Source organism: Sturnira hondurensis, unplaced genomic scaffold (genome assembly GCF_014824575.4).
Source record: "Sturnira hondurensis isolate 20B ecotype Veracruz unplaced genomic scaffold, ASM1482457v3 Scaffold0010428, whole genome shotgun sequence".
Lineage (NCBI taxonomy): Eukaryota > Metazoa > Chordata > Mammalia > Chiroptera > Phyllostomidae > Sturnira > Sturnira hondurensis.
The window spans coordinates 8,147,135-8,172,982 of NW_028083059.1; the positions used below are offsets into that span (position 1 = coordinate 8,147,135).

General features: G+C 46.6%; 1 protein-coding gene across 3 annotated transcripts in view; it reads left to right on the top strand.

Annotated features, from left to right (window-relative positions):
• The first annotated feature begins 1,953 nt into the window (after positions 1-1,953).
• RIOX2 (ribosomal oxygenase 2) overlaps positions 1,954-25,848 on the top strand; it is a 31,538-nt gene continuing 7,643 nt past the window's right edge. Inside the window, exons 1-5 of one of the 3 annotated variants that reach the window (XM_037058985.1) lie at positions 1,954-1,984; positions 6,959-7,423; positions 12,321-12,440; positions 13,521-13,649; positions 22,427-22,530. In XM_037058985.1, the coding sequence (XP_036914880.1) occupies positions 6,998-7,423; positions 12,321-12,440; positions 13,521-13,649; positions 22,427-22,530 (779 nt within the window). In that variant the 5' untranslated portion in view covers positions 1,954-1,984; positions 6,959-6,997. Of the gene's footprint in view, positions 1,985-2,264; positions 2,584-6,958; positions 7,424-12,320; positions 12,441-13,520; positions 13,650-22,426; positions 22,531-25,848 lie in introns of those variants that run through there. The other 2 variants (XM_037058984.1, XM_037058983.1) reach the window with 2 other exon arrangements.

Consider the following 25,848-nt stretch of genomic DNA (forward strand, 5'->3'; position numbering starts at 1 on the left):
ACGTACAAATAGGTAGTTACAGAATAGCCATGGGGATGTAAAGTACAGCATAGGAAATGGAGCAGTCAAAGAACTTATAGACATAACCCATGGACATGAACAATGGTGGGGTGATTGCCTGAGGGAGTGGGTGTGCTGGGTGGAGCCAGGCAGAGGGGTAAAATTGGGATGACTATAACAGCATAATCAATAAAATACAGTAAAAAATACTTTTGCATCAAGGGGATGCCTATAAAAATATATGACTTTTCTTTGTAGAGCTGACTTCAATTAGTACTCTTGTTCTCTTAGACATCCTAGGACTTTTTTTTTCTATATGCTGGAAAATGGTGTGTGTATGTATGTGTATGTTGATATTGGAACATTTCTTTCTTTTTTAAATTCAATTTTCTTTTTTTTTTTTGCACCCTAACCTGTAACATCGAACCTGTAACCTTGGTATGTGCCCTGACTGGAATCAAATCCACAACCTTCTGTGCATGGGCGAATGCTCCAACCAACTCTGCCACCTGGCCAAGGAGGAGTTTTTCTGTATGACAGACACAAAGTACTGCTTTCCCATGTAAAGAACATGTGTGAGAATTCGCCGTTTTCTGAATCAATGTAACATCAATAGTTATCTTGAATAGATGTTTTGAAGTAAAAATAAACAGCAAAGTGTATTACCAATATCATGTCAAGTACGTTAGAGGTTATTTTATTATTTTATTTTTCACAGTCAAGATTTTATTTATTTATCTTTAGAGGGGAAGGGAAGGAGAGAAGGAGAGAAGTATCAATGTATGGTTGCCTCTTGTGAGTCCCCTGCCAGGAACTGACCTGCAACCCAGGCATGTGCCCTGACTGGAAATCGAACTGTGATCGTGTGTTTGGCAGGCCCGCACTCAGTCCACTGAGCTACACCAGCCAGGGCTATTTTTCACAGTCTTTATTAAAGGGCTAAATTTCCCTGACTGGAATCTGACCTGAAGTTTGTGGGGTATAATGGGAGGTAGATAACAATGAAAAAGGACTAACAGTTGACTGGTTTTGCTCCAATCTTGTTTCTGCTGCTTCCTGCCTGTGTGACCTTGTGCTGGTTACATAACCTCTGCTGACTCAGTTTCCTCAACTGTGAAATGAAGGCGATCACAAGACTGTGGCGAGGAGAAAGTCAGGAGTCTATGAAACACCCAGCTAGCATGGTACCTGACAAACAGAACTCAATTCAAGGCTTGCTACTGCTAGTGTGGGAAAAGCGTTAGACAAGGATACACACTTTGTTCCCTTTTGCTCATGTGATCCTGGACCATAAGAAACAGCCTTAGGTCTCAAGGATCTTCACAGAATGAAATAACTTTCTTTGGTTCCTCTGCTTGTCTACAGAGCAAAGAAAGTTACGGGCTCAAGCAGAGGTGTGTCATGGATCCCCCCTGCCCACTGCTTCGAGCCTCTCCACCCAAAGTAGAGTCAAAGCAGAGAGCCTTAGGCCTAAATTACTTAAATAATTGCTTTTGTTCTTTGCTTCCATAGCCACAGTAGCAAAATTTCCAGTATCCTTTTAAACCAGGATTAATTCTCTCTCCAGGAGCACCGTGATATAAATTACAGCTGATTTAGTATAAAAAAGCAGAGCGTAGCATAGAGTGCCCAAAAGAAAGCCGTGGGAAAACCTGGATCACCGGCTCCCTAAACTCGGGCAACTTGCTTCCTCTCTTCAGGACTCAGTTTCCCCTTTCATTAAGGGAACAGTATTGTCCTAGAACACATCCCCAAATCTGGAGGCTCATCCGGTCTCCAATTCTCCACACCCCCGGCCCCCGAAGCGCAACTGATTTATTTCCTTTAACACCAAAGACACAATCCTTCGAGCGGGCCGCACCCACCCCGCCGGCGGGTGGGCGGGGAGCCAGAGCCCCGCGCGCTGCCCGGGAGCGAGCGCACGCCGCCCCGCCCCCAGCCCGCGCCGCCCCGGCTCGCGGCCGCGCGCAACAGGCCCGGCGCGGTGAGTGGAACGGTCAGGGCCTGGCTCTTTGCGCCGCCTCTGGCGGGGTCTTGCGCGGCCTCCGGTCGTGCGAGCCGGGGGTGCGGGCGTGGGGAGATGCGGGGAACCTCGCGTTCCTTCCCCGGGGCTCGGGCCGGGAGCTCCGGTGCGGCCGGGCCTGGGGCGGCGGGCGCTGGTGTTTGTGGGGCTGGGGACGCCCGCCGACGTGCTGTACGATTCCGGGGCCGCCACAGCGTGGACACGCCCAGCCTAACGCCGCCAGGGTCCCAGAGTCGGCCCGAGATGGCCTGCGCACCAGGAGTAGTCCACGTGCTCGGCCCGCAGGCTGGAGACGGGGGACGAGCGCACAGAAAGTTTGGAGGCTGAGCCGGCAGCGCGGCTGGCTGTGCGCGGGCGCGGTCGCCACGTGGGCTTCGCTCCCGGGGTTCAGGTCCGGCCTGAGCGCCAGGCTTCACACGGAGCAAATCTGGGGTCGGGGCGAGGGCGGCGGCGTCTCTGTCCCACCCTGAATTGGAATGTACAGCCTTCTCTTCCTGATCATTTATTTGTCACCCGAGGTTTTTTTGGACCGGCTGCCCGACAGTCGGGTTGTCCAACAGGTTAGTCAAACCAGGCCATTGACTGTGTTTTCAGAAGTATAGTCCTGGGAGCCATGCGATCCAATTACTACTCCACTAATTAGCTGTAAATTCGGCGCCAGGCCTTTGATATCGCCGGTCGTATGTTTAAGTGGAGGAGCCTGGTTTACTCGGCTTCCACCATCCCTTTCCTTTGCTTCTCTGGCCTCATCCTTTGTAACGAACCTCGGGTCACTAAAGTACATTAATGAGGTGCAGTCCATTTTTCCCCTCTAAAATTGAGCTGAAAAAGTAAGTGCTAATCACACACAGCTTTAGGGGCAACAGAAGAACCAGTTTCCCCTCTTTGAATTGATACATTTCTGAGGGCCTGAACAATCTTGTTACAAGCAATACATTTCTGTCAGGTAGGGGTGTGTGTGTGTGTTTAACTGAGCTGAGTTTGACTGTCATTCTCACTGTTGGTGAATCTGAAATTTATGTAGAGAACATACTGTATTAATGCGGGTTCCTGGGGCCCACCTACCAGAAGTGCTAATGCAGTAGGCTTGAGGTAGGGCCCAGAAATGGGCACGTCAACCAGCGTTTCCGGTGACTCCACTGCGCTGTGAAATACTGTCGTGGTGTAGATGCAGACACACCTCCCTCCCCTGATGGGTGACAACCGCTGGTGGCTAAGGTGCCTTTCCGCTCCGACAATGCCGCTGAACACCAAAGGGCCAGCTGCTGTCAGAAGAATGGTCCCTGCCGACCAAACCATGTTTCCCTCAACTTTGTTTTCTGTAAGGCTGCTGAGATTTTTCTCTAAGATTATATACAAAGGAAGAAAAAGCCTGCGGGGGGCGTGGATTAATTTGGCAAACATCTGGAGACCTCCTATGTGCCCCTCTCTGCCCGTGTTCCGGGAGTGTGCGGATAACCTCTCCTTTCCCTTACGAAGCTGTGTTAGGGCTTCTTGTCAGTGCGTGTTCTCATAGGCAGGGTCAGGACACTGTAGAATGGGTATCAATATTGATTTTCTTGTAGAGTTTTAGTCCTTTAGAGTTGTTCAGATTCGTTTATTATTATTTTTAAAAATCTGTAGGCACTTAGTAAAATATGAACCTTGAATCTTTTGATTTAATCATTTTGTTTTAATGATGATAGTCAACTCAAATTGGACAGTTTTTTTTTTACTTTTTAAAATTGAAATAGAACTGACATAGAACATTATATTAGTTTCAGGGTAAAACATAGTAATCTGGTATTCATATAAATTGCTCTTTAAATGCTTGCTTTTTCCCCCTTGTAGCTCTATAAAAATATTTACTGTTACTTCTGTTTGGATGGCCTGTGAGATTTATAGGCAGGCTTGTTTGGTTGTACTTTTCTGGACCAAGCATTCTCTTGGTTATTATATTTCTTAGATTCTAAGACATACTTTTTTTACTGTTTCTGACGTTGTGATGCATCTTACAATTTTTTTTTATGTTCTGCGGGGTGTAAAATGTCATTTCTTCTTCCCTCCACTTCTCAAAGGCTGTTAAAAAGAATTGTTATTTTACACAATGGGTGTGAGAATCAGAAAAACAGTGTATTTTCCCAGTAACCTGTAAGTTAGGTTCCTATGAACTGAACCTCAGATCATTGCAATGTGAACAGAGAAATAGTAAGTGATGTAACTTTTGGCAGTGTAAGAAGTGAAATTCTAACAAAAGCATTTGTTATGCAGTGTTAGGGTTTATTTGTTTGTGATCGTAGATGGAAAAAATGCTGTAAGTGATTTTATTTTTGGCTTAAGTATTCCACGTACTTTGTTTAACTACACTTTCTGGGAAATGTGCGTATACTGTGTTTATATATTGTGCTTAAAGAAAAACCTTTCTCTTGTATCTTCCTGCTACTCACATCCCTTAAATTTTAAACTGAGTGTGAGGGATAAGAGATGTGCGGCTTGAAGAGATAAGAGATGAAGTGACTTTGTCATCCTAGGGTACTTTCAATGGCACAGACCTTCTGAAACAATCTGTTTTTAAAAATCACATGTGAGCAAAGTATCAGGGCTCCCCAAGACCATTCCTGAGTTGGTGACCTGCTAAGACTCCCAGCTGATTGATTACAGCAAAAGGAGACCAAGTGCTTAATTGTTCCAGCAACTAGTTGTGACAGCTACACAGTTGCCAAACAGGGAAGCTTGCTAGACACTCGGTGCCCAGGATTTTTTTAGCTGAAGGCTGGTCACCTAAGTGCCCTCTGCTTGGAACTGCCAATATCCCAGACTCCCAGAAGGAACACAGATGGTCAGGATAAGCCCCACTGTTTGCACAAATAGTTGAGGCCCAGTGAGTCACTCTTACCATTTAAATGGAGGCGGAGACTCCTGGAATTAGAATTCCCCGATGTCAGCCATAAGCTTGGCCTTTCATAGAACAACACTGCTCTTTGCTAATCCATTTTCATACCTGAGTTCCAAGTACTAACAATACTTTGTCTCACTGAAGTCTTGATTCTTGGTTGAGAAATCAAAATGGTCTGGAAAACTTAGAAATAGACATTTTAAGCAAACTTTTGATGATGTAACATAAAATTCTAAAGTTAATTTTTTTCTAAGCTTACACCCTTACCCCTCCGGTGCAAGCGTTTAGTATCTGTTTTTGTTAGTGTTCCACCATTGTCCTCTTTCCCTACCAGAAGCACTTGCTCTGAGCTGTCAGTGGGTGCAAACTCTAGGAGCCAAAATGAGGTCATAGGGAGTTGTGCATTTTGACATTTCCACTTCCCAATTTGTTCAGTTTACGTTTTGATTGCATCCTAAAGGTTTATTTATAAATTGGTTGTTGCAGTATTTAATTGTTCCAGGGTTTATTCCCAGGCCAGGCTACTTAATATACATTGTAGCTCAAATACAGCTTTGTTGTAATGACAAAGGTGCAGAAAACAGTGTTGTTGCAATTCTGGTAGCCCAACCAACTAGGAATCCATAATATCTATAAATAAGTTACTGATTTCAGGGAAAATTGGTTTTTATAAGTGCCGCTTATTTCAAAGCTTTTTGGGGGACAGAGAATCTGATGAAAGAATCTGATGAAAGCAATGGACCCCCTGCCCCCGGCCAGCCCTTCCTGTTCTATTCCTTAAATAAAAATTTGCAGTTTCAGGAAATTCATATGATTTGAATTACCATTCTTGAGCCCCAGATGGAGGACACCTGAATGGTGAGTGTGCCTGTAGCTGTGGCGTGCGGGCGGTTCTGGGGGAGGGCTGGCAGTGCCTGCGAGGCAGCGCTGCTCTTCCTCCTCCTGTGTGGTCGGTCTGCGGACCAGCAGCAGCTCACTGCCGGGGCGCTGTGGTTAGACACGCGGAATCTCAGCCCCGCCACAGATCCAGGTGCCCGGCGAGGTGCATGCCCGTTCAAGATGGAGCAGTGCTGTGGAAGAGGTTACTGATGTCGGGATTTAATATTGAAAGTTACAGCTTTTTGCAGATCTGGCACATAACTACGGTTAGCCTTCACTTTTCGGCTTCTGCTTAGTTTTTTTCTTATTTTAAGTGGGGGAGAGATTCTGATAAAATGATACTTTTCAGGGATAAGCTGGTATTTGGAAGTGAGGAGGTTCACCTGGTTGAGGAAGACTTAGGAGCTGGCAACTTCTTGCTGCGGCCACCAGATGCCACCACTGGCCAGGACGTGATAGCTGCCTGAGCGGCAGGTGGGGGAGGGGGGGCGGGGCGTTGCTGTGGTGGAGCCTTGGTCAGGGGCGGCTGTGAGTAGATTTGAGTCAAGTGTTTGTAACTCAAAGTACATCTCGTTCGACTTGGGACCTGGTGGTGATTGAAGCCAACTGAAAGATTTTTGATTTTGCTGTGTCAATGGCCACAGGCTAAAACTGTGACTCGGAATTGCTGAGGTAGTTGAATCATTTAAATTGGGATCATTATACCTCTTAATAAACAAAAGAATGAATCCCAGCCCTGGCTGGTGTAGCTCAGTGGATTGAGCACAGGCCTGCGAACCAGAGGGTCATGGTTCAATTCCCAGTCAGGGCACACGCCTGGGTTGCAGGCCGGTTCCCAGCAGGCCAACTCCCAGCAGGGGATGCACAAAAGGCAACCATACATTGATGTTTCTCTCCTTCTCCCCTTCCCCTCTAAAGGTAAATAAATAAATAAAATCTTTTTTTAAAAAAAAGAATGAATCCCACAACTTAGTGGACAAGGAGAACATGCTTTCCCTTAGATGAATGTGTAATCTGGTGTTTGAGGCTGGATCATGTTTTGGAAGAAATGGTGTTGGCGGGAGGTTGTATCGCATCCTGGAAGACCAGGCTCACAAAGATTCTCCTGAGGGTGTTGTGCTCACCCAGCTGTATGTGCACGATCTGCTAACGCCAACATGTGTTCTTTGTTCTCTCGGTAGGTTTGTGTTTCCTCACAGCGTGGTCTTGAAGACAGAACGATGCCAAAGAAAGCAAAGGGGCCTGGGAAGGAAGAGGGGCCAGTTGCCCGTAAACAGCTGAAGGTGGAGGCAGCTGGGGGGCCCTCCTCTTTAAACTTTGACAGCCCCAGTGATTTGTTTGAAAGTTTAATTTCGCCTATCAAGACAGAGACTTTTTTCAAGGAATTCTGGGAGCAGAAGCCCCTTCTCGTTCAGAGAGATGACCCTGCACTGGCCACATATTACCAGTCCCTTTTCAAGTTGTCAGATCTGAAGAGCCTGTGCAGCCGGGGTGTGTACTATGGGAGAGACATAAATGTCTGCCGGTGTGTCAATGGGAAGAAGAAGGTTTTAAATAAAGATGGCAGAGTGCACTTTCTTCAGCTGAGAAAAGATTTTGATCAGAAAAGGGCAACAATTCAGTTTCACCAACCGCAGAGATTTAAGGTAACAGGTGTTCCCCATTCAGAACCCTCGTGTGTATTACAGTGTTAATGTGCGACTGCAGATCAGCTCAGGGATGAACCTGTGGTTTGACGATGGTTCACTTCCCACCACCTTGAGAAGAGGTAGCATTTGTTCCGTCTTCAAATGCATCCCAAATTAGGAGACTTTATGTTATCATTTGGCTGAAGTGTTAGAAAATATCCAACATTCAGGATGGACATTGCTGGATGTCATAGAGCTGCAAAAACTAAATTATATTGCTAGTTTATAATGCTTCTTAAAGTACTGTTAGGCCTCCAGGAGCATGTTCTGTGCGCTAGTTTACATTTTGGTTTGTGGTAGACGTTTCTCTTGGGTTTGCCCTGCCATAATTTAAGTCATGATAGAATGAAGGTGGTCATTTTCTTGAAGTTGCCTCCCTTTACTGCCTGCATCCGCCTAGGTGGAGCCTTCAGAGCCACGACCAGACACAATCCAGGTGTGTGTTGGAGAAAGAGATTTCCCCCTATGAGCAGCAGCCCCCTCACGTGGCAGTGGGGAGCTGGGCCCTGCAAGGCTGATCCTGGGGCGGCAGTCATACTTGCAGGAGAGCTTTGATTTGCAAGTCTGGGAGACTGGTTCGCTTTTTATTTTTCTACATCAGTGATTGAGATTTGAGAAGTATTTTGCCTCCTCCATGCTCCGTGTCTGCATTTATAAAATGCAGACGCAGGATAAGCCAATATACCTTTGTAGAGGTTTGAAGTCTGTATGTCACAGGTGGCCTGGAACAAGCAGTGGCCTGTTCTGAGTTAGTTTTCTCCCCATTCAGAAGTCCGCGTCTGTGACCCATGGCGAATCGGAGTGACAGCATGGGAGGAGAAGGAAGAGCAGTTCAGGAGGTTCCGTGTGGAGGAGCGTAGTTCTAGCTGTGTTGGTGGCTCCTGGGACTTTGTCATCCATTACCCAATAATGTTTCCCACGACTCAACCCAAGAGATAGCTTGTTAGATCCCATTATGTCCATCTGATGCATAATCAAATCTGGTGAATGGTTTTCTTTCTTGTCTAAAGGATCCTGAACCTGTGTGTTCTCTAGATAAGGTTTAAGTGCTTTTAGATTTTTTCAGTACAAATTTTGATTCCCGATATTACATCTCAAAAGCATTCAAAGTTAAATGTCCCTGAAATGCCAAGCTTTTGGCTCAGGCACCCAAAAGGAATGTAGAAATCACTTGCCAAACCAAATAATGATTTGAATTCAGTGTTGCTTCTCTCTGAGCCAGTCCTTGACTCTTTACCTGGGTAGAAACAGAACTTATAAAATTTTATATTTTTGAAGCAGCATAAAAAAAAAGGATTTTATTTGTTTTTAGGGAGAGGGGAAGGGAGGGGGAAAGAGGGAGAGAAACATCGATGTGTGAGAAGCATTGGTTGCCTCTTGTACACCCCAGCCTGCAACCCAGGGCCCTGGCTGGAATCGAACCAGCGACCTATCAGTTCTCGGGACAGTGCTCACCCCACTGAGTCAGTCACACCAGTCAGGGCTGAAGCAGCACTTTTAAAAGAGTGGGTTTTACAGACCTAAAAACGATGAACATAAAAGATCAGTGAAGTTGATTACATGTAATTTGATTACAATTTAGTAGAGAGTTATTTGTCACATGTGGTGTCTTCTGTGGCCGCCTTTCCTCTGATTTAGAATCATCCTGGGCTTTTCTCTTCTTATTTACTTAAGCCTTGCACATTCCTTCTTCCCAATTCCAGGTGGCCAAGAATGTTTTTGTTTTTGTTTTTGCCCTGTGGACTCAGCTCTTTGGCCGTTTATTAAAACAGGAAGGATGAGCTTCCGAAGTCTAAACTCAGCCTCTAGCCTAGACTAGAACACACCCTGGTTTTTCAGTCTTTGCCAGTAGTTGAGAAACCTCTAAGCTGTGGGAGCTCATCGTCTTACACTAGAAGTTGGTTGTAAGTATTATTTCATGAGGAAGTTGAATGTTGTGTGTGTTCATTTAAGGACAGTCATATTAATACCAGGATAGAAAGTCTAGAGGGTAGGTCATCCCCTTCTTTATTGGATCCTAGAATGTGCACAGCATATTGTAGGGAGTCTGGAAATGAGTCACCCAGAAAGCTGTAAGTATTTGGGGAACACCTACCTTGTGTAATCCATATATCAGACATCTGGGTGAGTTTGCCAAGTACTCACATGTGTGTTAACTTTTGTTTTAAAAAAAGGTTTTATTTATTTTTAGAAAGGGAAGGGAGGCAGGAAGAGGAGAAAAATACCAATGTGTGGTTGCCTCTCATGCGCCCCCTACTGGGGACCTCGCCCACTACTCAGGCATGTGCCCCAGACTGGGAATCAAACCCTTTAGTAACCCTTTAGTTTGCAGGCTGGCACTCCATCCACTGAGCCACACCAACCTGGACCACATGTTGAACCTCTGACAGACATTTGAAATAGGTCATTGTGGTGTCCATTTTACGTGTGAAAACCTGGAGTTAACAGGTGTGACTTTTTATAGCTACTGAGTAAGGACTTCTGACTCCAGATTTAGGGCATTTTCTTGCTATACCTTGAAAGATAGTAATTGTGGGGCTTTTGTCATGTTTGTTTTTGTCTTTCTTTAGGTGTATGTGTGGGTTTCTGGTCTCAGCCAGGCATTCAGGTTTGATTGTGTGGGTGAGTCAGTGGAGAGAGGAGGTTGTACCCACCTGGGCGGGGCTTCCGCCTTCCCGTCGTTCTGGGGTTCTCGTTGGCATCTCCAGACATAATTGGGCAGACAGATTTCAGGAGCCTTGGTTGTGCCTAAGTCAGTGCTGGCGAAGCAGTAATACTCGTATGTACTGCTTTGCAATTTTAATATGATTGGAGAAAAGGTATTTATTTCCTGCTATTCCCCATAGTCTTAGGGTGGGAGTCTTCATTTTACAAAGAAAGAAGCTGAAGTCACCTAGCTTGTAACTATAACTTGGACTGAAATTGATTCACTTCACATCTCTGTATAGTAGGCCACACTTCTGGCAGATTCAGAAGCCAGAGGCCCAGGAGAGAAGGGAAAGTTGTGTAATGGATAGGGGTTTTGGTAACTTTTAAGATGAAAAGAGACATAAACTCATCAATTACAGACCCAGATACTTGAGTTGGGAGCCGTAAAGTTACCCGTATAGTCCCGAGACGCCTCCCAGGCCGTCAGAGAAGGGAGATGTCCTGGCTTTCCAGTGGTCGCCCTCACCGTAAGTGTAATTACAGAGCAGGGTCCGGCTGGCCCCTCCGTGGTGTGAGCTGGACTCCTTGGGACCTCTGACTCTTGGGAGCTGTTCAGATGCTATTAAATTACTCTTCCTGTGTTAAGCTGAACCCTTGAGTGCTGAGACCTATAGCTGGAGTAGCCCAGTGGTCTGTATAAAGATGCCTCCCGAAGCTTTCTTCATACTGACCCAGTTCTTTCTCACTGGATATTTTTAATACTGTAGATCCTGTTTCAGTTCAGGGGTGGGACTGATTCCCAAGCTGTGGTCATTGGCTTACTCAGCAGATACTTTGTGTGTTTTAGTGTTTTCTACGTGCTGCTCACTGTACATTCATAAGCGTGAAACGAGGCTCCTCGGTGTCCTCTGACTTGTCTGTGCGACCGTTCCTCCGAGCGGCATTAGAGACCTGTGGGTAAAGGCACAGACTCTGGAGCTAGGCATTCTGGATTTGAATTCTGGCTCCGTTATTTACTAGCTTGTGTTCTCACCTTGGTTTCCTCATCTGTAAACTGGAGAGAATGATATTACGCACCTTACGAGACAGGGTTGTTGGGAATGTTAAGTAATTAATAGACGTAAGTTACTAGAAACAATGCCTGACACATAGGCAGTGCTGATAATATGTATGTAGCCCAATTTCTACCTCCTCCTTCGCGTCTGCCTTGGGAAAATCAGGTTTCTTTCTCTCTTGCAGGAATATATGGCTCCTCTCTAGGCCCCTCAACCTGACTTACACCCTCAGGGGTGGGTTAGTGATTGGAGAGGGGATGTATCGGAGGGCCCTTTCCTCCTCCCTGTCTGTACCCACTTTCTAGGTTCATGTCTTCACCCATTGCTGTAAATATTAACTTTGTGCAAGGAATTCCCAAATGTGAGTCTTTAGTCCTTTTTGCCAGAACCTGAGCCAGCCAGTCAGCAGCTTACTTAAAAACATCTCCATGTGGGGGTCATAGCAGCTCAAACTCAACGTTTCTAATGCAGAACTCTGCTCCACCCCTCCCCGCCTTGAAAACTTGTTCTTTATCAAGTCTTTCCCATTTCAGTGGATGGAACTGGGAGCTAACTAATTGTCCAAGTCAGAGACCCAGGAGTATTTTTTAACTCTTCTGTTCCCTTACCCCTTTGTATTTAGTCGGTCAGCGGTCTTGCCAATGCTACTTAAAGAGAACTTTGACTTTTCTACTTCTCCCTGTCCCGTCCCACCACCTTGGTCATTTCTTGCCAGGGCTGCTGCCTTAGTAGTTTCCAGACTGACTTCTCTTGCTTTTCAACAGTCCATTCCCCCACTGATAGCCAGAGTGTGCTTTCAGAAATGGAAATCGAATCACGTCAGTTCCCTGTTTAGAATCCTGTGTGGCTGCAGCCTGCCTGCCTCGCCAGGCTTGTGTGTGTGCTCCCGTCTTCCCGAGGTGTGTGCGCCAGAACAGGAGATTCTCCAGGGCCGAGGCGTTGGCTCTTTTACTGCTTATTAATTTTGGTATCTAGAACTTAATAGCTGCAGTAAAGGCTTGGTAAACAAATAAGAACATGTTCTACCTCTCATTGCTATCTATTTTTCACCTTCCCTCTTTTTTCTTCTCTTTTTCCCTCCTCCCCGCCCCTCTTTTCTCCTCTTATCTCTCCCCTGCCCCTGTTCCCTCCCTCCTCTTTTTTTTTTTAAGGATGACCTTTGGAGGATCCAGGAGAAGCTTGAATGCTACTTTGGCTCCTTGGTTGGCTCGAATGTGTACATAACTCCTGCTGGATCTCAGGGCCTGCCGCCCCACTATGATGATGTTGAGGTGAGAGAGGAAGGAAGACGCCCGACTGGGGGAAGAAGGGGTTGCTGTGAGCGGGTCAGGGTGGTTGTCAGGGTTCAGTTCGCTCTTGGGCCAGGTCTCTGTCCTCTCTTCCTGTGTAGTCTCTGGGGCCCTTGACCTCACTACATGTTGGGCCAAGTTTACTCTCACCAAAGTGGTTTCTTGTTCCTTCTGTAAGGGGAGAGAGCGCTTCCAACCTGGTTAATATAAAGAGCCACACATTCCTACGAAGCAGGTATTTATTGATTTTATCTACAGAAAAGTGTGATTGGCTTTTCCTTTGACTTCACTACGTGTGGTCTTTAATAAGGCGAGGTCACATACAGTCTTTACATCTGCTTTCATTTTGTCCTTTTTCTGTAGCTGCCAAGTTTTTTTTTTTTTTCATTTGTGAAAATCCTGGGGCAGCTTGAATGAAGGTCATGGTTTTGCTGAAGCACTGGCTCCTTGACAAGTGTTGAGTTTACTCCTGTGGCCGCCCACAGGCAGTTAAGTCTTTGGCCTAGGTTCTTGGTAGTTTTATTTTTGTATCAATACACGGTACGAACACAGAGTAATTAGTAAAATGTCATTTTTCCCCCATTGAGAGCAATTTGATATCAATACATTTTCTAAAAATTTTTGGTTTTTTAAAAATATATTTTAACAGAGTATTAAAATATCTTTGGCTGAATGAAGAATAGAATACTCGAAGCTTTTCTACCTTCCAAAGATTATATTCAGGATTTCAGGCATCCAGTCCTACCTGAGGCTTGGTTTTCCTGTCAGAGATTATTTAAAGGAGTGAGGTAGTGGGATGTGAGAACTCAGCGAGGTTTCGGGAAAGTGAAAAGGATGATTATCCTTCTAATATTAGGGGTCATGATTACCTCTTTTTAAAACTTAACACCAGTAGTGGCAGCTTTGAAGTGTGGAGTGAAATGTGTCTCTGATCTTTCATTTTTATTTTTTAACTGAAACTTGTCATCCATCGAAGCCCTCAGAGGGCTGGTGTTCTGGAAGCACTTTGCCTTGTGTGTTATCAGGGAGCTCTGACACTGCCGGCCCCGTGGCTCTCCGTAGGTGTTCGTCCTGCAGCTGGAGGGGGAGAAACACTGGCGCCTTTACCACCCCACCGTGCCCCTGGCTCGGGACTACAACGTGGAAGCAGAGGACAGGATTGGGAGGCCGGCCCTCGAGTTCACGTTGAAGGTATGGGGTTTCCACTGGGGGCGGCCTCTTCTGAGACAACTTTAGGTTTGAGGTTTACTGTTCACGTTATGGTCCCCATGGGGGTGCATCCTTGGGTTTCCGGGCAGAACAGCTCATTCCAGTCAGTCATCATGTGCAGCTTTCAAATATTTGGTAGCTTGTAAATGTCAGCCAAGGAAGTACTAAGTTTATTTTCCAAATAATTTGTCTCCAAATATAAGCCATGTTCAACAGGAGTGAATTCGGTGTCCTCTGACTTCTCTCCAGTAAAAGTGGAAGGTTTGGTCTTGGGCAGCTGTGCCGTGTGTAAGACAGCGGTCAGCACTGGGCTGTAGGTTGCTGAGGCAGAGCACGGCCAGGGACCCCTTACTGTTGTTGCTGGTTAAACTCCAGAATGACCCATTTTCCTCTTGATTTTGGAGCAGACTGTGTACTCTCCTCCGTTCCCCTTACATACAGTCACCCGAAGAATAGTAATTATGAAGCCCTTGGGGAGTCGTCCTCAAAGACAGGTGGCTTGATTGTGTCCTGCGTGCATTGGCATCTTGCTGCTGAGAAGGTCTGTCTTTGAGCAGTTAGCCCGGATGGGATCCTGGCCACCAATCCCCAGCATCTGAGGTTGTTGAGAAAAAGTCATAGAGGGATAAGAATAGCTCCATAGTTAAACGTTATACCTTTTCTTCTTTAAAAATTATATTTTATTGTTTATGCTATTACAGTTGGCCCAAATTGTCCCCCTCCATTCAGCCCTTGCTCTACTCCCTCGGGCAAGCCCCACACCACTGTCCAGTCTATGGGTCATGCGTGTGCTCTTTGGCTACTCTGTTCCCTATGCTGTGCTCTACATCCATCCCCATGACCGTTTGGTAACTGCCGATTTGTACTTTGTCACTCTGCCTTTCTCACCCATCCCCACTGACCCTCCTCACATCTGACAACCATCGAAATGTTCTTTATGATTCTGTTTTGTTCTGTTGGTTTGTTTATTTTTTTAAAGTATATTTTATTATGCTATTACAGTTGTCCCATTCCCCCCCTTTATTCCCCTCTGCCCTGTGCACCCCCTGCCACCCACTCCCCCGCCTTAGTTCAAGTCCATGGGTCATACATATAAGTTTTTTGTCTTCTACATTACCTATATCTTAACCTCCCCCTGTCTATTTTCTTTTTACCATTTATGCTACTTACTCTCTGTACTTTTCTCCTTCTCTCCCTCTGCTACTCACCCGCTGATAACCCTCCATGTGATCTCAATTTCTGTGATTCTCTTCCTGTTCTAGTTGTTTGCTTTAGTTTTTGTTTTAGGTGTGGTTGTTAAGAACTGTGAGGTTGTTATTTATGTTCATATTTTTTATCTTCTTTTTTAAAATAAATATATTTTATTGATTATGCCATTACAGTTGTCCTATTCCTCTCCTTCATTCCCCTCCACCCTGCACACCCCTCCCTCACCATTCTCCCCCTGTAGTTTATGTCCATGTGTCACAAGTTCTTTAGATTCTGTATTATTTTCTTTTTCTTAGGTAAGTCCCTTTAACATTACATATAATAAGGGATTGGTGATGATGAACTCTTTTAATTTGACCTTATCTGGGAAGCACTTTATCTGCCCTTCCATTCTAAATGAAAGCTTTGCTGGATAGAGCAATCTTGAATGTAGGTCCTTGTCTTTCCTGACTTTGAATACTTCTTTCCAGCCCCTTCTTGCCCGTAAGGTCTCTTTTGAGAAATCAGCTAACAGTTTTATGGGCAGTCCTCCTCCATCATACAGGTTTGCTGCTGATGAACTTCTTAAGTTTTTCTTGTCTGGGAAACTCTTTATCTGTCCTCCAATTCTAAATGATAGCTTTGCTTAGTAATCTGGGCTGTAGGTCCTTGCTTTTCAACACTTTGAATATTTCTTGCAAATCCCTTCTAGCCTGCAAAGTTTCTTTTGAGAAATCAGCTGACGATCTTATGGGGGCTCCCTTGTAGGTAACTAAGTTCTTTTCTCTCGCTGCTTTAAAGGTTCTCTCTTTGTATTTGGCCTTTGGCATTTTGGTTATGACGTGTCTTGGTGTGTGCTTTCTTGGGTTCATCTTCTTTGGGACTCTCTGAGCTTCCTGGACTTGTATGTCTGTTTCCTTCACCAAGTTAGAAGAGTTTTCTTTCACTATGTTTTCAAAAAGGTTTCTAATTTCTTGTTCTTTCTCTTCTTCTGGCAGCCTGTGTGCAAATATTGGTATGCTTGAGGTTGTCCCAGAGGCTCCTTACACTTCATTTTTTTTTATTTTTCTCTTTAAAACTTAATCTTCATTGTATTTTTTCCATTACTATTTATACTTCCCTTTATACTTCCCTCCCCCCAGCAATCACAACACTGTCGTCCACATCCATGAGTCCTTTTTCCTGTTTGTTTAATCCCTCTACCCCATGACCTCCCCCTGAATTCTTTCTTCTCGCTGTTCTGATTGTTTGTTTTTTGTTTCCTTATGTTCCAAATTGCTGATTTGATTCTTGGCTTCAACCATTTTACTGTTGATTCCCTGTAAATTGTTCTTTATTTCAGTTAGTGTATCCCTCGTTTCTTACTGGATCTTTTTTATGCTGTTGAGGTCCTCACTGATTTCATTGAGCATCCTTATAACCAGTGTTTTGAACTCTGCATCTGATAGATTGCTTTTCTTCATTTTGTTTAGTTTTTTTTTCCCCTAGAGTTTTGTTTTGTTCTTTCATGTAGCCATGTTTCTTTGTCTCCTCGTTTTGTCAGCCTATGCATGTTTGTGTTTATGTGTTAGGTAGAGCTGCTACATCTCCCAGGCCTGATAGAGTTGCTTTATGTAGTGGCGTCCTTTAGGGTCCAGTGGTGCAGCCTCCCCTATTACCCAAGCTGGGTACTCAAAGTGTGCCCACCCTGTGGGCTGTACACACCTTCCTATTGTAGTTGAGCCTTGATTGCTTTTGGCATGTCCAAGGTCAACTACTGCCAGGGTCACACAGCATTAGCTACCAAGTGATCTGCAAGAAAGCTGCCTCTTGTTCTGGGCTTGGAGGTGCCCAGGTGAGGCCAAGCTGTGAGATAGGCTGCTGTTAGTGTTGGGCCTGGGGCAACTTAGCAAGAGGTATGGGGTTCGCTAAAGCCCGATATTGCTTGTTTGAGAGACATTAGGAAAATCTGAAACCTGGGCCAAGACAAGCCATTCATATGGAAAACCCACTGGAAACAGCTTGGATTGGCCTGAAAGTTGGGTAGGGGGGCACCTCAGGGAAGCAGCAGGGTGGAGCAAACAGTGTGAACTAGGTTGATGGAGTCTCAGATATGGCACCCACCTGCTGGCTCTGTGTAGGTGGTGAGGGGACTCAGAAAAGGAACAATGGCCTCTGCCAGCACTTTCATCTAGGAGAAAGCTGCTCCCCAGCTCTTACCTGGTAAGGGACAATTCATTTCCTCCTCATATGTTTCTGATGACTTTCACTGTGTTGCCCCTGGCACTGGAGCTCATAGGGAGTGAGTCTGAGTAAGTCTGTGTGTGGGCACTTTAAGAGGAACTGCCTGGGATTCAGAAGTTTCTTTTTCCACAGCCTCAATCTCCACTGGTTTTTATAGCCAGAAGTTATGGAGACTTTCTCCCTGGCATTGGAACCCTTGGCTGGCAAACCAAATGTGGTGTGGGGCTGGGATCCCTTGCTCCTGAGATGTCCCTCCTTATTTTTATCTGCCACTCATGGGTGTGGGACCAACCCCTTCTGCATCTCCACCCCTCCTACCAGTCTTGATGTGGTTTCTTCTTTAATTCTGTAGTTGCAGGACTTCCATTTATCTCAGTTTCTGACGGTTCTCAATGATGGCTGTTCTATAGTTTAGTTGTAATTTTGATGTGGTTGTACAAGGAGGTGACCCGTGTTTACCTATACCGCTATCTTGACTGGAAGTCAGCCTAAATTTTATATCTTTTTCTACAAAACATAAACTGAATTTCTTTTAGTGTCAATAAGATAATAGTTAATTCAAACCATTCCAAAGACTCTACTTTCCTGGTATACTTGCATATAGTTATTGTTTTTGTATTTCTGAAATCTTGAAGTTATAATTAGTGTCTGATTCTTACTCAGTGCCTTCTGGTCCTTTCTTAATTTTAAAATCTTTGCCTGCCTAGCAGTAACTAGGGGGAACAATCTCCCTTTTCAGGGTGGATGCCTATATTGTAGAGACGGAAATAAACGCAACAATAAAGATATATTTCACGTTTTATGCTCTTGGTCAGCAGTCAGCAAACTATGGCCCATGGATCAAAATATGGCTTGATGCCTATTTTCATAAAGTTTATTGGAACCCAGCCACACCCATTCCTTATGTCTAGGACTGCATTCACATTACACTGCAGGGTAGACTAGTTGCTATAGAGACCATGTGGCCCACAAACCACAAATATTTACTATCTGACCCTTTACAGAAAGAGTTTGGCAACCCCAGTCTTGGAGAAGCATGTTTATCTAGGCTCTTTGTTGATTATGTTTAGGCCAATGACTAAGCCTTCCATGGTGTCTGAGGCCAGGGCTGAGTTACCCAGGTGCATAACTGGCTCCTCGCCCTGCCGGAGAAGATTGAGGCTTCCTGGTGGTCTTCCAGGGTAGGGGGTGGAGGACTTGGAGGAGATGGAGCACTGTGCACAAATCGCACACCCATCTGGACCACGGTTCAGTGGGAGAAGCCCGGAATCTCCTGGGAGAAAGACAGCATCAAGGACTGCAGGGCTGTTCCACTTGTGTGTCTGCAGACGTAAGAGTTTTCAGTCAGTGAGTCTTTTCAGTGAAGTCTTGTGGAAACGCCCAGTAAAGGAACTAGAAAAGCTGAGTCACTGATGCGGGTGGGCCCGGGCCACGTGGAACCCTTCTCAGCCGCTCCCTCTCTGCCCCAGTGGCACCCTGTGCGGTCTGTCTGCCACACTCAGGGTCTGCGGCGAGCGTCACCCCTGCCCTGGGAACACTGCTCTGTGACTTGGGAGTCTGACAAATAGGAGTGTGAATTCATCTGCTGTCACTTAGGAGCTGTGTGTCCTTGGGAAAGTTATTCATTTAAATATGTTTCTTTATTAAAATGGAGATCATAGTATTCACACTATAGGTTGTAAGGATTGAAAATATTACTTTGATGCCTCTCTTACAGTAAAATACTTTGGAAGACATGGGTATATGTCAACATATTGCTGTTAATCAAATTACCACAGATTAACACAGACTCTGAGTTAAATGAACACAGATTTATTTTATAGTTCTGCAGTTCAGGCGTCCAAAGGGGATTTCACTTGGCTGAAATCAAGCCTTCAGCAGGTCTGAACTCCTTCTGGAGGCCCCAGAGGAGAAGTGGTTCCCTTGCCTTTTTCAGCTTTTGGAGGCTGCCTACACACCTGGGCTCATGGCTTTTCCTCCGTCTTCAAGGCCAGCAGCTTGCAGCCTAGTCTTTCTTGTGCCGCCTTCTCTCTGGTTCTCACCTCCAGTGTCCTCTTCCACTTTTTGGGACCCTTGTGATTGCATTGGGCCTACCTGGGTAATCCAGAATAATCCCATAATTCCATTTGCAGCCTTAGTTCACATTGTATGTGTAGCCTAAATATTCACAGGCGCTGGGGTTTAGGACATAGAGATCTTTGGGGACCCTGTCACAGTGCCCTTGGCTTTCTCTCCTCTCCCTCTCTTGGGAGTCCCTCCATGTAGGCTTTTCTTCCCACCATCCTCCAGAACCACCCTTATCAAGGTTACTGGTGACCTCCACATTATCGAGGATGGTGGTCACCTCTGAGCCCCCATCTCAGTCTGCCTGTTGGCGGCATTTGACACTGGGACACTCCACCTTCTTCGCTGGGTTGCTGGGATGAGCCTTGTCTTGGTAGTTTTTCCACCTCACTGACTGTCCTAGCTTTTCTCTTTCGCTGTTTTGTCCTCTGCCAGTCTTCCCACCTCTGCTGTTTAGGGGGCCAGGGCTTGTTTCCAGGACCCCTATTCTCAGTCCACAGCCATGTCCAAGGTTTTAAACACCCTCTACACTGATGTATCTTAAATGCGTTGTTATATCTCTAGTCCCTGTCCCCGAACTCTAGACTCATCCAGCTGCCTACACACTGTCTCCATTAGAAAGGTAAAAGGCATTGCAAATTTACTGTTCCCCAAATTAAAATCTCAAGTCCCACCCTGTCCCCAGCCTCCTCCTTTCTATAAACATGTCACCATTTTTTACTTGTTTAAGACAAAGTCTTTGGACATGGATTTATATGAAGCCTCCAGTCTGGCCCTGACTGGTGTGGCTTGGTGGGTTGGGCATCGTCCCACATAGCGAAGGGTCGCTGGTTTGATTCCTGGTCAGGGCACATGCCTGGGTCACGGGTTCAGTCCTTGATCGGGGTGTGTTTGAGAGGCAGTCAATTGATATTTCTCTCTCACATCAGTGTTTCTCTCCCTCTTTCTCCCTCCCTCCCTCACTCTCTAAATATATGTAAATAAAGTCTTTTTTAAAAACGCCTCCTATCTGGTGTCCCCTATGCAGACTTTTCCGACATAATGATCCTTTTGAGATTCAGGGCCCCTTTTGCCCAGCCCTCCAGTGACTTTGTATTAAACCCACAGTAAAAACCAAATCCTTAAAACAGTTCAGAAGCCCCTGTCATCGGGGTCCTTTGCTGCCTTCCGACGTCACTTCCCATCATTTCCACCTTCACTCACTACCCTTGAGCCACACTGGCCTGTACCACACGCTCCTCAAATGTGCCGAGGTACCTTCTAGCCTCAGGACCTTTGCACTTCTCCCCACCTCCCTTGGAATCCTTTCTCCCCAGTAGTCACATGGCTGGCTCCCTCATTTCCTAGAGTCTACTGACATGTCCTGCTAGCACAGCAAGTTTTCACTGATCGTTCTGGATAGGAGAGCATCTCTTACCCCAAGCACCCCCGCACCCCACTTCCATCAGCTTATTTCCCTCTTTCCTTTGCTTATTTTGTTTGCGTTGCATTCACCATCACTCGACATTATTTATTTCCTACTTTTTTTCTCTTTCTTGCTCCACTAGCATGTCTTCGTAGTGTGTCTGATCTCTTCTCCTTTCTCAAATGTTTGTCTTCTGTTCTGGAGTGTGCTGCGTAAGGGCAGCTCTCTGTTGTGTTCCGTGCTCTATCCCCAGTGCCTAACAGGGGGCCCGGCACGGAGGGAGGGGCAGTGTTCATCAGATGTGTGTGGGCTGAAGAAGTGAGTGGGTTAATAATACATGTGAGGGCCCCGTTCAGCCGGCTGGCACTGGAGCACCCAGCAGTGGGGCGCTCATTATGAAGAAAGCGTTTATGTACAGTTGTCCCTCGCTGTATCGTGGCTCACTCGTTGCGGCCTCGCTGCTTTAAAAAAACCCCGCGATACAGTGAGGCCGCGATGAGTGGACCGTGGTATAGCGAGGGACAACTGTATACTTCACTGGTGAGTACCCATATAGAATTTTATGTGTTGTTAAAATTATGTAGGTTTAAGAGTGTAGAAAGTGTTTAAGACCATATGAAGTGTTTATAAGAGTGTGGGAAAGGTTTATAGGAGTGTGGGAAGGGTTTATAAAGCCTTAAAATATGTATAAATAATAAAATAAATATAACGCGGCTACTTTGAGGATTTTCACCTATCTCGGGGATCTCTGGAACGTAACTCCCATGATAGGTGAGGGATCACTGTACTTGAAATTGAACTATTGGTTTCTCCGTCAGTTTGGTTTATGGCAAGTAAGCCATCAAAATAGCACTTTGAATATAAATAATTGTATATTATTTCTTGCTCTAAGGCAAACCTTAACATTAAAAGAGAACCCAGCAGTTTTTTCAGGCTGATATTTCCTGAGCTCCCCCCGAGCCAGACTGCCCCCTGCGGTTGCAGAGGCAGCGAAGTGTCTCTCAGGGCCCCTCTGCTGTCCTGCCTTGGTTGCCGCGCAGACTGTCCCCTGGGTGAGATTAGCGGGGAGGTCGCTCAGGGCCGGGTGATCTGGGGAGGATGTTTCTGTCCCCTGGCTTGGGAGAGAGCCCAAACAGGGTTGAGGAAGCTCACCTGCCTGAGAACGTGCCTGATCTTTAGTTTCGTAGAGTTTTCAGGTTCAGGTGAAGGGCTGTGTGGTTTTTTGTCCTTTCATTCAAACATGAGTCTGTCACTGGTGCTAGATGGTGTAATAGTTTAGGTTCGGGAACCACATGAGGGATATAGACTCACAAACTGCCCGTGCCTGGTGGGTAAAATACTAGTAACACTACAGCCCCACCCGCACCATCGCCCCGAGAGCTTTGGCTGCGGCGTCTCCTTTGTCCCCAAGGTAATCCTGTGAGATTCGGGCTGTTGCCTCCATTTTACAGATAAAGACACTGAGGCTTTGGGGGCGGTTAAGCATTTGCCAGGGTCACCAGTAAGTGGCCGAGTCTGTGTGGCTCTAAATCTCCTGCTCTTCCCTGCACCAGGGAAGGGTGAAGAGGGAGCGGGCAGGCTTCTCAGCCCTGGGGGTCACCTCCCCGATGCCTGGGTCTGGGCGGAGTAGTTTTAGGTGGGTCCACTCCTCGTTTAGGAACAAAGTGACTTCAGGCACCGACAGCCTCCCCAGGCCGGCTATCGCAGTGACTGGCTCCCCGACACAGCGAAGCTGAACCAGCAGGGCCCCTTGAACCACTAAGTAGAGGTTTCTAGAAGGGAGAATTGAAAGGTAACACCTGTATTTGCCTCCGTAAAACATAGGGGACTGAGAAGATATCCTTATTACCTCTTTCCCCATTTCTTTTTCTTCCTTTAGCCTGGTGATTTGCTGTACTTTCCCAGAGGGACCATTCATCAGGCGGACACCCCTCCGGGGCTGGCCCACTCGACTCATGTGACCATCAGCACCTACCAGAACAAGTAAGCATGGCTTCCTGCTGGAGCTCTGGCTCCAGCAGCTACTTTCAGGAGGGGCGTGAGGGAGTGAGCCGCTACCCTCCCACTCATCCAAACCCCGGGGGTTTCAGGCTCCTTTGCTGACTTCATATTCCCTCAGTGTCCTATCCGTGTTATTGGCTGGCCTGGGCTTCCCCCTGGGAATGTCAGGAACCTGACTCTGTACAGCACTGGGGGTTTTCCAAAGTAAGGCTCCCCTGGTTTGGGAAGGGGAAACCGTGGCTGCAGGTGTGGCTGCCTGTTAGTCATGTCAGGTTGGGCGCATGGTATGTATGCGTCCGTCTGTTTCTTTATTTTAAAATTATTTTTATTGTGGTAAAATATAGACAGGGGTGGGCAAAAGTAGGTTTAGCCCTGGCAGGGTGGCTTAGTTGGCTGGAGCATCGTCCCCTACACCAAAAGGCTGCAGGTTCAATCCCTGGTCAGGGCACATACCTAGGTTGCACATACCTTTAGTTCCTGGTTGGGGCTCATACAGAAGGCAGCCAATCGATCGTTCTCTCACACGTTGCTGTTCTTTCCTCTCTCTCTTTCCCCCACCGTTGCCCCACCTCTGCTCTCCCTCTCCGTCTCTTTCTTGCTCTGTAAAATCAATAAACCTATCCTCAGGTGAGGATTAAAAAAACCCATTCTTTTAAAAAAAGAAGTAGTTTACAGTTGTGAGTGTGCTGTTGTAATAATCATAAAGCTATTGTAATAATTGTAACTGGCATGTCTTTTTCCATATGAACACTGTAAACCTACTTTTGCCCTGCTCTGTATAGCACAGAATATGCCATTTTAACTATTTTTAAGTGTGTAGTTCGAGGACATTAATTGCATTCAGACCGTTTTGCAACCACCACCTCCATCTGGTTCTAAAATATTTCCATCTCCCCACACAGAGACTCTGTCACCATTGAAACCTCTGGGTCTCTGATAAGGTTTCCACTTTTTAGAGTTCATGAACCTAAAGCAGGAAAGGTAGTCTAAAAGCACATGTGCCAAAAGCAGTTCCAGTTACAACCACGTCCATTTTGGCAGGTGCCTTGTCACGGACCGGGACCGGGGTGGGAGCGCCTTGTGAATGGTTTCCTAACACAGCAGCCTTGTGAGTTCACATCTCATGAGGAACACCAGAGATCAGTTTACTCAGCACGTGGGCATCAGGCCCTGTGCTGGCTTTTTCTGGGAGTGCAGGCATTGCAGTGGAGGGGCTCTGAGAGAACTTACACCCTGGAGGTGGTGGTAGGAGGGAGATAGGCATGGCAATAGTTACCAAGCTGTGCTAAGTTCCGTCACAGGTCTGCAGAGGAGACTTGGGGTATAGAGGAAGGCACTAAGCAAAGCCGGGGCTTCAGGGAAGGCTTCAGAAATGACTTGATCCCCCAAGCTGAGTGAGATGTACGGGACGGATCAGAAGGTGGGTCAGAAGAACGTCCGAGTGGGAGAGGACAGCCCGGCCCAAGGGACAGCAAGTCTCCTACCTTCCAAGCTGCAACTTGCAGAACAAGTTTGTGAGCATACGCGTGCTTCCTCATCTGGCTTTGCAGTGTGAAATTAACCCTGGTGTTTAAGAGACTGGAGGAACCTGCCGGAGCCTGGCCCGAGGTCGGGGCTGCCTTTGCCCACACACAAGTAGAGGGCCAAAGCTCGTGTTGGGCGTCCCTTATGAAAAATGCCCTTGTCACTGTGTTTCCTTTCCTTGCATAGTGAGCAATGGAAAGTCACCAAGACCCCCCCAGAAAGAGCAGGGGCAATTGGGGGAGTGGGTTGTAGCAGCGGGAGCAGGGCAGGCCCCAGGGAGACTGAGACCAGAAGTCCATTCTGAGCCCAGGGCAGCTCTGGGCCTTGGCAGCCGTGCAGTTGGGCCCAGGAACACACTACGCACACGTCTTCTTGTGTCCTGCTGTGGATGTTCCTCAGCCACGTCCCCTTTCCCAGATTCTCTTTTCAACTCTTATTGCCACCAACTGTTTTCTAGTAACTGGCTTTCTCTCTGTTGCTTTTTTTTTTTTAAGCTTTTGTTTATTTTTAGAGAGATGGGAAGGGAGGGAGAAGGTAAGAGAGACCTTGATGTGAGAAAGAAACATTGATTGGTTGCCTCTCATATGCACCCTGACCGGGGACGTCACCTGCAGCATCCCAGGCATGTGCCCTGACTGGGGATTGAACCGGCGACCTTTCACCTTGCAGGGTGACGCCCAGCCACTGAGCCACACCAGTTTGGGCTCTCCCCTTGTTTCCCTTACACGGCTTCTGTTTACTTACAACACTGGCTCATCATAAGCCATCATCACTTCTCCACCTCCCTCTACCTCATTGAACTCATTAGCTTTTGCTTCTGTAGGTGCCTGACTCACTGTTTCCCAATCCCAAGAATGAAGACTGGTAGCCTGCCCCTGGGTCCCACCCACCCCTTCTCTGGTCAACAGGGCTGGGGAAGAGCTAAGTTATGGCACCGTGAGCAGTGTCCTGGCTGGACTGTGGCCTGTGTCAGTGGTGATGGAACTGGAATGGGGAGAATGTAGCTTGAGGACCACCACACCCCGGAGATGTCCCTGTGCTTTGGTCCTGGTCCTCCTCATGGCCTCTTCCTAATACCACTTTAGGGTAGCGTGTTGGAACATTTAGGGCCTGTTGTGTGGATCTGGCTGTTCTACCAAAGTGAACCCTGGCTTAAGAGGTGTTATTCCCAGTTTTGGAAAGGCCCAAGGTCTATGCTGATTCTCAGGAAAGCACAGAACTCTGTTTGAGTGCAGTTAGATCCCAGCCCCAGAGCTCCTGCCGTGTGGCTCCCACCTGTGCCCTGTGGAGGCAGAGCTTATTTTGTGCTGCTGAAAGCTCCGAATGTGTCCTCCAGGTTGAAGTTCAATCAGAGCTGTGAGACTGCAAAGCGGTGAGGCCGCCAGGTACTAGTGGATGTCTCGGGGAAAGTGCTCTCATAATGGCTTTTCTCCTCCTTCGCCATTTGTCTGGGAAGGGAGTATAAACATGTTAATTTTGCTTGCAGAGTGAGAAGCAAAAGTCATACTGTGAATTTCCATTTTGGTTATAGCTAGTAATTTGAAATCTGCTGGTGACACAGAGGAAAATTTTAAACAGCTAAGAAATGTTTAAAGAGAGCGCCCCCCCAAAGTGTCTCTCTCCTGGGCACACTTTCAGGAGCCAGCCAGTTCTAAATGTCCCCAAGAAAGCCAAGGCAATTGAACACTGAGTCGCCTCCCTAGGTGCTGTTTTTGGCCCCTGGCTTCCATTTTCTACCCCAGCAAAGCCATTGCTAGAGTTTAGCAAGTTGCAAGA